Below are 12,058 nucleotides of genomic sequence, written 5' to 3'. Positions count from 1 at the left end.
TGTTTTATTGCTGAAACTTCAGGAATAATATTTCTGACTTGAACTTAATGAATTACAATTATCGATTTTAAGGTACAATATTTTCCTTCTTAATAATTGTATTTGTAGATGTGCTAAAAACTTCTATTAAGAATTCTTTCATGATCACATTTATATGGAAATTTTTTGTTAAATATCAATAATGCTTCTGCTACTCCCTTCTTTATTTTGTGGTAAGCATTAGCGAGCAAGTACTTGGATAAAACTAAATTCCTCAATCTAACTGGTTATGCATAAATATTACTCAAAAGAATATTAATTAGAATAAAGAAATCACTTGTGTGATCATAGACATTTCTCAAAAGCATAGCTTCGAAGCATCTCCGAGCATGAGATATGAAGAATAATAATTATTCCAACATTAATGCTATGTGATTAACCACAAAATAGTGTATTTTATAAAAATAATAGCGTTCACAAATCATGATGAATATTTTTTAATTTTTTTTCTAAAACTGTTCTTATTGTACAAGTTAGAACATACTCAATAAATTGAATCTTATATATAAAATTCTCGTGTCACAATGTTAGTCTGCATACTCCTCCGAAACGGGTGGACCGATTCTCATGAAATTTTCTGTGCATATCGGGTAAGTCTGAGAATCGGCCAACATCTATTTTTCATATGTACCACGGGCGAAGCCGGGGCGGGCCGCTAGTAATAATACAAAAAAGGCATTCTTTAAACAAGAGGCTATACAGAAATCTATCAGGCAATCTGTTTTTGTTTAATCTATAAACTTGATGACAGAATAGCAATAGGTCATACCTCGGAGGGTCATACATAAAAAAAATAGAAGTCAAAACAGCCACCATAGTGTTATATAATAATTATTAGGAGAAATAACTTTGATTTTGTATTGTAAATTCTTAATCATAAGAAATAAGGATCATATTAAAAGATGATGAATTTTCTTATCAATTTTTAAATAGGGTGACCAATATATTGATCTATCAAACTTAACATTTGAACAGCTATACATTAGTGATTATGCGTACGAGATAACGCTTTATCTAGTGTTGCTACTCTTTATAAGAAATGCCCAGGTTTAGATTTGAGAGGCCTATAGAAATCTAAATAACTGTTCTGTGCAAGACAGTATAGAAGTGCTATAATTTCATAATTAGTATGAAAACCAATGTCGCCAAAATCAACACATTTAAACCGATAGCTAAACACTAAACAGTACACACAAGTAAACTATGCCTTTTATTGGACAGCTTCATTTTAGTGAAAACTAACTTTAAAAAATAAATACAGCATTTTATTAAGTACCCTAACGCACGGTTACGGTTTATTTTCGAATAACATCCCCAGGTACATGAGATGTTTTGTTTCTTTTTGCTCAGAAAAATACAAATTCGAAAAAATTCGGCTTTTCTACAACAGAAGGCGTTTATTTTCAATAGATATAACTTTGAACCTAAACAAATAAAAATAAGGTTGAAATTTGTGTTGAACGTGTTACGTGATTATAATGCTAGGCGTCCATTAGAGACGGATCGGGGCGGGTCGCATCGGAACGGGCCGTCTCTAATGGATGCGCTGTTTGCTCCTGCGTCCACCTGTACGGGGCGCGGCGGACCGCCTAGGCGGATTTTATCTAACAGACGCTCGCCGCTCACATCCGCCTGCCGGCAGAAATCCGCCTGCGAAGCGATATCCGCCAATGCGTTGCGGCCCGCCCCGACCCGATCCGTCGCTAATGGACGATGTTTCATACAAAACATAGGCCGGCGTATTTTTGCGTTGCGATGCGGCCCGGCCCGATCCGCCTAGTGGACGCCTAGCATAAGAATGGTCGACTGTGTCATTCATTGTTATTTAGATTACTATGGTGACATTCGTATTAATTGTAAATATTCTTTAATTTTAAGGAATTTAATTAATTAAAAGGGATTATTTCTAAAAAAAATAATTACCGATGAATGTTATTCCTTATTAGTGCAGGATGAATTTACGCAATGGGAAATGACGAAACACACTATGTTTACACACGTACGTCTCGAGAGCAACTGAATAGCGACGAACGCACTGGTGGCTTGGTAGTCACCTGAGTGGCGACAAGGACACGCGTGCTTACGACTTCTAGTGTCTTGTTATTTAGATTTATATGGACAGGCCCAATTATTTATTTATTTACATTCTGCTGACACCATTCTCTAAACATTTCTGAGGCAACTTAACAATTTGTTTTTTTTTTTTGTAGTAATCAAATGCTTTTTACATGCGATTTTTTATAAAATAGAAAAAAAATCGATCACGAACATCGCGTCTTTTTTCCATTCTGGGGAACGCCTAGCCTCTCGGCCAACCGGTGATCCTGCTGATCGAATTTCTTTTACGATTTTTCAAGCGTAGATCTCAATCCCTAACTTATCATAAATAAAAAATATTAAAACAAACTGGGTACTCCATTTCGAATTAAAATTTATTTTGTAGACTCTGATAAAGTCACATTTACACTATACAAATGAAATTGTTGTCCATGTCGCCGAATGTTTAACGTTATTGCCATACAGTAAATAAGTCTGTTCAGACTTTCACATTTTAATATATAAGCAGAACCTTGTCCTGGGCAAAATATCGGTGCACCATGACTTTGACAATCAAACATAAAGTAGGACATTCCAACTCTGCCAAATGCTAAATTTTTCGCTGGACTTATCAACATGCCTAGATTATTTTTCTCAAAAAAGTAGACCAAGGCCTTACTCAAATTAAAACGATCAGGTTGTATATTATAAACAAATCCAAATATAACTTTATCAAATTTAAAGGAAAACGAATAGGGATACATTTCGTCATATTTTGTGTCCAAATCTTCAAGTGCCATTTCATGATTTTGTTGTCCACTTACTTTAGCGTGACATTTTGAATGGAATTTGTTTCCATTTTCCACGATACCGTCAAGGAAACTACCAGTCCATGCACTAAGATTGCAAGCTTGTGTCATTACTAATGCGACTATACTTGTAGCTAAATACTGTTTACCACGATACGCTTCTTCAAATTTAGCATCCATAGGATGAACAGAGCCCCAAAGTGAATAAAGATCTCCTGGAAATTCAATGTCCCAATCCTTCCACATAGCTTTAGGCGTTTTTCTTTCGAAACCCAAATCATTAACAGGGTTCATACGAGACCAAGGGATTGTTTCAATATTCAGCCAATACATTTTCTCGTCAACTATCGGACGTATTCTTTTTCGTTTTAAGTATGGCGTATTGGGATTTTCATCAGGTTTAAAAAGTGGGCTAAGTCTGTAATTCAATGCTGAGTGTCGAGGCGCAGTTTTTACAGAAGTTAATTCGAAAGTATAAAATTCTGGCGTATTGGGGTCTGATGCTATTTTAAGAAGTCTGTTGATTAATGCGTCAAAAGTTCTGTATAAAGTCCAAGATGCTACGGATCCCGGAGATTTAAGCGACGTTCCAGCATCAGCAGCTTTTTTCTTCTCTGCATCTGTTGGTTCAGTATTTTCAGATGGCGGTGGATAAGGATCAAATAAGTGGTAATAGCCTTCATTTTGACAAATTACGACATTACAAGAAGAAAACCGACAAATAACATAGCGTAGCCTTTTTAGAACCGCCCGAAGATATTGGTCTAGTCGTTTTTCTGGATTTTCATTGATGACCAGAATTTTCTTTATGTTAACATTGATGAATTTGCCATCCAAGATTATATTTTTAATAACCCTTTTCTCGCAAACACTTTTATTTGTAGCTTTTTCGAAAATTTCTAAACCTTTTTCGATACATGTATCAATTAGTAAATGATCCCATGTCCGTATGGGATGCATTGTAGCCATCAACATAGCAATCAAACAAACAAAGTGGCACGCCTTTACATCTGAAGATGACTTTTTATCCTTGATAGCAGTGGTACCCTCTATTCTATAAATACCATTGATTAATTGATATCCAATTACCATTTCACTTTTCGCTTCTGCGGAATCAACAGACGACTTCTTTTTGTCTGATGAACTTTTCCCCGAGTCCACAATAGAAAATTTTGACTTATTAGATTTGGGCATTCCCGTTTCAAAGTCGTAATCTTCCGGCAGTTTTAAACGGGGCTCATTCAATAATCTTCTTACAATTATCCTGCTTAAAACAAATTGTTGTTCTGCAGTTTTTCCATCCTTGTTATATGATATTCTGTGAAAGAAGGAAGTAGTTAAGTATGACGGAAGAAATGTGACGTATTCGATATATTAATAAAAGAAAAAACATCTGACCTTGCAATTAAGTCATGAAGATTTCTAAATCGTAAAAAGCACGCTTTTCCTTTTCCTGACAAATCCCTTAATCCCATCGCATTACAAGGGCTGCCATCATAAAGATAATAAAGACCATTTCTTTTGAAAAATGCGCAGCTGTATGTTGCCGTTGTAACCATGCCTCTGTCGTATCTATTGAAAAATTTGCGAACCATTACATCTTCTAATTGCCAAGTTGGCCCTTCGCTCACGACATCTATATTGGCATGATAAGCCTGTAAAAATAAGTGGGTATATAAATAATTTTGTTTACATCTTCAATAAGAATATATCAAAGATATTATATTACGCATTCTTAGAATTTTTAACAAAATATTTTTTATATTGTATAGAACTAACCTGATGACCTATAGCAATTTTAGGAATAATATGCACAGGAGCTAGTTGAAATTTCTCCTGTTTATTTTGGTGTAGTTTTTTAGCTGTATCGATAACAAAATTGACCATTCCCACGGTCCATGTATTCACGCTGTACTTGTATGACGTCACAATAGCCATGATGGCAGCGAAGGGTAGCATGTCTAATGTTTTAGTGTCATTAATTGCAGATGTACCACGAATAATCTGAGTTTGGTCAGGTAGATTCTTAAAATTGCTGGGTTTTGCTAACTCTTCTTCTGGACTGATTTCAAGTTGGTCCTCGGTCAGAGGTTGAGTCATTTTCTTCCGAAGTTGCCTCAACTTGAACCTGTATCGAGCGTCTTCTGTCAGTAATATGTGTCGGTCTACATTCTCGGGTGGCAATGTTTGGACTTCATCTTCTACAATTTCTGCTGGAGCCAACTGTAAAGAGTTTGTATTTATATTAACATTACGTGACAAAAATTATTCTACGACGACAGCAAAACAAAAATTCATGATAAAAGAAAACTTATTCGTACATTTATTTACGTTATTCTGAATAAATATTTTAAATTTGTACAACTAATTAAGAGTTAAATAAATAAAAAAATGTTGTGTGGTTTTAAGAAACCACGGTAAAAGTGAAACTTAGGCACAAAATTATCGTATTTGTACGATAATTATTATCGTACGGTTCCGAACACTGCTTTATACCTACTCGGCAGCCGACCGTCACGCGACATGCGATACACAGACCAAAAAGTTTGAGAATAAATAATATTGAAAAGTTTTAGTAGTTAGAAGTAATTAGACTAAACTAATATGTAACTTTTCCGAGATATAAAGAACTACATATAATCTGTATGTTTACAGGCACTTCGGGTTCGGGTTGCGGGGAGGGTGGCGGCGGCGGGAGGGGCGGGGGCAGCTCCTCCGCTTTCCTCCTCGCCTCCTCCTCCTCCGCTCTCTTCCTCTCTTCTTCCTCTTTCTTCCTCTTCATTGTCTCTTCGTCTTCTTCTTCTTCACCCATTTCTTCCTCCTAGTTTAAATACACATCCATACTAATATTATAAATGCGAAAGTAACTCTGTCTGTCTGTCTGTTACTCAGTCACGCCTAAACTACTGAACCAATTTTCATGAAATTTGGTATGGAGATATTTTGATACCCGAGAAAGGTATCAAAATATCTTATCGGCTACTTTTTATCCCGGTAAAATAAAAAACATTTTTAATATTATTAGTTGAAAGATGTTGATGGGCTAAAAGCGCTAAGTAAGCAGCATGTTGAAATTTGGCTAATTAGACAATTTTAATTTCAATCATCTATTTACTTTTTAATCATGACACCTTACTTTGAAGCCTAACCGTGTTTGCAAATGTGCCGTTTTTGAACATCGAATTTAATGTTGGTAAATAATAACATTGCTAAGTAATGAGGCCTTTTATTAGTTATTATTTAATTATTTAATTACCTATTTAAATAGTTTAACTAGATTCTTAACAATATTATGGTAGAATATAGAATAAACGCACCTCTTCTTCACCTCCTTCCGGTGGCTGAAAGAAATGAAATAAAACGTTATTCAGTTTTACGGTAATCAGACACAGACTGTAACAAAAGTAACCAAAACAAAGATTACTTGGTTTTAATTTTTTATATTACGCCTAGGACCGATTCAAATAATTGGCGATTCGGTTAATCGGCGTATGGAAAAACTGTATAAGGGTCGGTTCATATCTAACGGAATATGCGTCGCGTATTAATGATTATGAACGCTCGAGTGTTTTTCTATACATTTGTCAGTTCTGGCGTTACGCGACGCATATTCCGTTAGATATGAACCGACCCTAAGTATCTCACCGGTAAGGGTGGTGGTGTGGGTGGAGGAGTGGGCTCCGGGTCGGGGTCGGGCTCCGGCAACTCGTTGCTCTTGTCGCGGGGCTTCGGCCACGGCGGCACCACTTGTGTCACCGACACCGTAGGGGAATCCAAGTTCACTATCAAAGTACGTATATGTCAAAGAAACCATAAAATTATATACTGTGTCCATTGAGCTATTATTACTACGTATAGAGGAGACACCACGAACAAAATCTGTGCTGCAAGCGCGGCGGCGGCTTGTGAGTCATAGATTAAGCGATGTCATCGACTCACCGCTATAGAGGCGAAACTTTGTAAATATTTTGCTTATTACTTATCAATTAAGAACAATCAATGTAACAAAAAAAATAATTAATCTAATAAATACTTAAATTATTACTTAATAAACTTATCATTTAAAAACTTTTCAATTAAAACCAATCAATGTAACAAAAAAAAATTGATACATAGGTAATTTATTGTCATCTTTCATTATTTAACTTTTTTTTAAATAATATCCACAGTACAATATTTTTTAAATGTGTAAAATCATTTTTTGCTTTAAAACAAACAAAACCAAGACACGACCATCGCACTAAAGCGACTGATTGCAGTTAAGCCATATGGCTTATGTTGAGCGGAACATATGTGATGTAGGCGGTGTCGTCTCCATATGTATATCTCAATGACTGTGTCACGTTTTTCAGGCGAGTCGGGCGGGATCACTATGGTTATACAGATATGCACATTTTTTTATGTCAGAGCAAAAAAAAACTATAGCTGTACGAGATATAATGTGGTAACGCTAAATTGTGGCTCTAATGAACAAACTCCCAACACGTTGCCATAATCGCACGGTCACTCATACTCGCACGAATACGCAAATCCACAAAGAGTAGGACAATATTTGCAAATGCGCTGGAGCTATTTTTTTTTTTGCTCAATGAATGTTTTCTGTCTTTGAATGGGACATGAATAGAAAACAGAGCGATATTTTTCATAGTATGAAGTGTTACAATTTATTACAAATAAATAATGTATTTATTTATGTATACTTACGAATTATGTAATAAAACGCATAGGCAACAAATTATAAAGAAAATAAAATATCATACCAATTTTTTCTTCAAGCGGTTCAGGGGCAGCATTCTTGTATCTTAGTGGTATTGGCGGTAAATAATCTTCCTGAATGCTATCTACTAATGATATAATATCACCCATTTGCTCTTCATCTACTTGAGGCTGCAGAAATATAATATAATTTATTAATATATTTCATACTTATTTTATCGATACCTATAAACAAAAACCTATGTATTGAAATTTTAATGAAATTTTTACGTACTCCTGTAATCGGGCCTTCAAAATCATCTCTGGGCATAACATCGTGAAATATTTCCTTGCCATCCCCTTGTGCCTTACTCATTGGTAAAACTTTCCTTCTCGACTTGCCTTTCGCACCTGGCAATTGCTCGTCGCTCAAAGTGCAAACTATTTGCGCCTAATATAAAACACGTGTTAAAATATTAAAATAAAATATTATAACATAATTAAAATATCGATAAAGAATAAATCTTGACATATGCATTACTTTTGGTTCCCTTTTCTTTAGTTTCAAAACTTTGAATGCATGAATGTAAAACTGCGTAGTAGCCGGTAAATAATCCCAATTTTTAGAAAAAACAGCAGCCATCGTTTCCGGATTTAACAGCATCCAGCAACAAGCTTTCCCTACTTTCACCGATCTTAATCCATCGTTAGTGCGAGGGTAAGGATCGAATAAGTAGTACATTTCTTTTTGCCTCCAGATAGCTAAAGAGTAGTTATTAAAATCTAAAATACCACTATTATATTCATGACTGAAAAATTCTTCTAGACCGGTTTTTATATTTAATATGCATTCTTTAGTTGTATACAATTGCCCTTTTACTCTCTCCCTGTAAATAATTATTTCACAAGCGTATGGGCCGACAATAATTTCGTTTGGAATATTATCAATGGTCATGTCTATCATTACTTTGGGATGGAGGCAGTCCATATACAATTTGTTACCTAATCGTAACACTTTATCTAATGTCTTTGAAAACCAGGTATTGGGTGGCGATATTTTCGCGTAGGTCATAGCTACTACTGCTATAGGAATTGCTTGTCTATACTTTGCATCTTCAAAACATCTGTCGCCTAAATGCATATTCGCGTTCACAATAGCACAATTTTCATTCAAGATTCTGTATCCCATCATAGCCTTTTCCGCCTGTGTTAGTTCCTTATCAGATTCAAAATCTTCGTCGCATTTCTCATCTATCATTTTAAGCACTTTAACCGGAGCCAAAACGAATTTTTGGTCTTCAACCACTCCTCGAGCTAAAACAACATCCGCAACTGATTGCAAATCTTTCACATTTATAAGAGCGGCACATCCATTGGAGAAGTTGGAATACGCTCTAGAATCTCTCCCTGCTGGATCGAAAATATAATAACAAACTTTATCTCTCCATATTACGACTTTCACCACCCTGAAATGAAAATTTACGATAATTTTTAAAGAATAATATTAGAAGATAATAATTTTTTAGGGATTTGGAATCAGGCGTACCTGGTAAGTAAGATTCCAGCTCGGTTTTCTTTAAAGAATGCCTTTAAGCCTCGACATAGGTTATAAACGGTCGGATCGAGAGACATCGTGTACCCCACGATTTCAGGTTCACCTAACAACACTTGCATTCGCTTTCCATTCAATATTAAAGTTTGTTTCTTCCCAAAAGGCAACACTTCGCACATGCCTAGAACAGCGGAATGATCGTGGACTTTTTCTAAGCATTGCACATACCTACAAAATTATGATTTTGTGAGAAATATTCGTTCTTATCATTAATTTAAGCCAGCGCGTGATAAAGTATATTTTTAAATATGATTGGCATATTAACCATTGATCACCGGCGTCTATTAGATTGTCAATAAGTTTCATGGTCCATTGTTTCGGGTGATAATGAAACGCTAAGCAGTACGCCATAACACTCATCGTAAGAGCTTGTCGTCCTCTTGATCTACCCCCTAAACAGAATTATTTACACTTAGCCAAAGATGCAGGTGAAAATTTATTAAATAAAAAAGATTTAAGTATCAGATTTTTTTTACCGAATTTTTGGTCATACATATTAAATGACCCAGTTAAAATGCCATAATGAACGTCTGGTCTTCTTTCTTTTGTGCAAGGTAAGACGGTCAGTGAATGTGTCTGCAGTGTGCCCCGTTTTAGATTAGCCGGAATATGCACCTTTAAAACACACCACAGACTAAATATCACGTGTAAATTCAAATATTTTAATTATAATAAACAATCTTACGTGTTCGGGTTTTGGAATTTCATCTAAACCACAAACGGAGTCGTCGTCTTTCATGTGCTTCTGCGTCCCCCTAGCCCTAGGTTTACCATCAGTAACTCCCAATGTCGTGTAAGGAACCTCTGTTCGTATCCTAAAACATTTTATAACAATAGATAAACTAAAAAAAAATACCTTATAAAGATAGGTGTACATAAATTAAATTTTGACATTACCCTAATCGCTTTTTCTTTCGCAATTGTTTTCTTCGCATAGCGGCATACTTTCTGTGAATACAGTTAAATTTTAATTAATGTAAATTTTGAAGTATGTTGCCTTGTTCCTTTATCGCTTTGTTTTTATCATATTTTCTAAGATTTATACATAACAAAATACAAAACTACCCGCACCAGGCCCTTTTTATGCATACGTTTTAAAAATATTATCTCATTTAATTGAAAATGTAACTATTTTAGAGAATAAAATAATAAACTTTTTTTAAATAGACTCACCGGCATTTTTTTCTGGGACAATCTTTTCTTAAGCAAACCCTGAAATGAATAACGTTATGTTCACATTATTTTTTTACACGAATCAACACAAAACATTAGATTTCATATTAACTTACCCTCCTTTATGACAAGGTCTTCTTTTTGGTTTATCACTGAAAATGTAGTTAATTGGATAATCTATTTTATGCAACTTTTAGAAAATATTACATTTATGTATGAGAGAAAACTTTACCTTACTATTTTTCTTGGGCCAGGTGCAAATACTGCATCAGGAACAAAACTTTTGTCTCTATTTATAACTATACCGCTATGAGGTTTATATAAGCTGAAAATTATACTCACAATGACGATTAGATTGAAAATTAGAAGAAAGATAAACAAAAATACTTTATGCACCTACCCATTACGTACATATTTTTAATAACAATCTAATTAGAGATTTTAAAAATGGGTACATAGAAAGCCTAGGTATTGAACCTTTTTAATGGTGACTAAATAAATACCATATTTTCCAATAAATTGTTGAACACGAAAGTACGGTAACATTAATCTTACTCATAACCAGCTTTTGGTGGTAATGGAGGCTTGTAATCAGCTGACGTAATTATTGTTTTTTGAGCAGGAATAACTTCACCACTAATTTTTGGACTGGGAACCTACAAGCAACCAATATAAACTACAATCCGCCTTTACATTATTTATCTACCAACATGTAAAATCTATGTCAATGATAAGTAGGAAAAAGGGTACTTTTTCACGAAAACAAAACTTGAAGGGTAAATTGAACTGATATTAGAAGATCAATATTAATTAAAAATTAAATAAATTTACTGACATTGAATATATCTTTGTCGGAAGGTGAATGTTTTATAACTGGAGCCGGGACTGGCAACGAAATATCTGCTGGTATTAAATCAATATAAGTTACTTTCTTCTTTCTTTTTTTACCCCTTCCTGATGTACCAGTAGCATCATCTTCTTCCAAACCAAAATCGAATCGAGCCTTATTTCTATAATATTTTAAATATTTTTTGTTTAAATATTCAGCTATGTAACATAAAAACGTTATTTAATGTAAATTTTACCTTGTACCAGCCTCGGATCTTCTAGGCGCTTCAACAGGGCAATGGCCTATATACCTTAACCTGTAATCCAAATAAATTTATTGTTTTATATAAGCAATTTTATTTTAGTACTTATATTTACTTTATATTTCATAAAATAAAGTCGAATATTTGAACCTGGTGTGCATAGATGGTGCCATTGGTACACATGTATCTTTGTAATGTCGTGGCATAAATGGTTTAGTTTTAAATGTAGGCGGTTTGAATCCTCGATCCTTTTTTGAACCTTAAAAATTAACAGCAAAAAAAATGTATACATTCATAAATTTTAAATTTTAAGCTCTTTACAAAATGCGTATAAAATGTATGCCTTGAATCATCAAATGCGAACAATATTACATATAATTATTATCTTCACACAGTCGTATTATTATGTAAAACATTTATCTAGTCTGTAATTAACACAGTGACACTATACCAAAGAAGAAATATATCTGCATTAATTGCTTACTTTCTGCTTGATAAGAGAGAGCTTCAATAATTTCGGCAACATCCTTGCAATCAGTCACCTTGGTCTGCTTGCAAATTTGCTGAAGTTTAGGTGGACATTTACACAATCTGAAATAAAG

General features: G+C 34.5%; 1 protein-coding gene across 3 annotated transcripts; it reads right to left on the bottom strand.

Annotated features, from left to right (window-relative positions):
• Positions 1-2,450: 2,450 nt before the first annotated feature.
• On the bottom strand, positions 2,451-11,777 carry LOC149908445 (uncharacterized). 3 transcript variants are annotated; one of them, XM_090101914.1, is made up of 21 exons: positions 11,607-11,777; positions 11,451-11,510; positions 11,201-11,375; positions 10,921-11,021; positions 10,598-10,690; positions 10,482-10,517; positions 10,366-10,404; positions 10,090-10,140; positions 9,878-10,007; positions 9,669-9,807; positions 9,458-9,584; positions 9,127-9,360; positions 8,122-9,046; positions 7,876-8,031; positions 7,646-7,772; positions 6,531-6,667; positions 6,203-6,226; positions 5,539-5,706; positions 4,665-5,108; positions 4,284-4,540; positions 2,451-4,203 (listed from the first exon to the last, which is right to left on the bottom strand). In XM_090101914.1, exons 1-21 carry the CDS (start codon positions 11,660-11,662, stop codon positions 2,472-2,474), a joined length of 5,211 nt encoding a protein of 1,736 aa, XP_089958040.1. In that variant the 5' UTR covers positions 11,663-11,777; the 3' UTR covers positions 2,451-2,471. The 3 variants fall into 3 exon arrangements, with proteins under 3 accessions (XP_089958040.1, XP_089958042.1, XP_089958041.1); XM_090101916.1 differs by lacking the exons at positions 9,458-9,584; positions 9,669-9,807; positions 10,366-10,404; ... (4 more) ...; positions 11,451-11,510; positions 11,607-11,777 and having other exon boundaries at positions 10,090-10,137; XM_090101915.1 differs by lacking the exons at positions 9,669-9,807; positions 10,090-10,140; positions 10,366-10,404; ... (4 more) ...; positions 11,451-11,510; positions 11,607-11,777 and having other exon boundaries at positions 9,878-10,005.
• Positions 11,778-12,058: the final 281 nt, after the last annotated feature.

The sequence above is a fragment of the Colias eurytheme genome, chromosome 5 (assembly GCF_061535395.1).
Source record: "Colias eurytheme isolate Ceu_HAF_F1 chromosome 5, ilColEury1 Martin Lab GWU primary, whole genome shotgun sequence".
NCBI lineage: Eukaryota > Metazoa > Arthropoda > Insecta > Lepidoptera > Pieridae > Colias > Colias eurytheme.
This window is presented reverse-complemented; position numbering and strand designations above follow the sequence as displayed.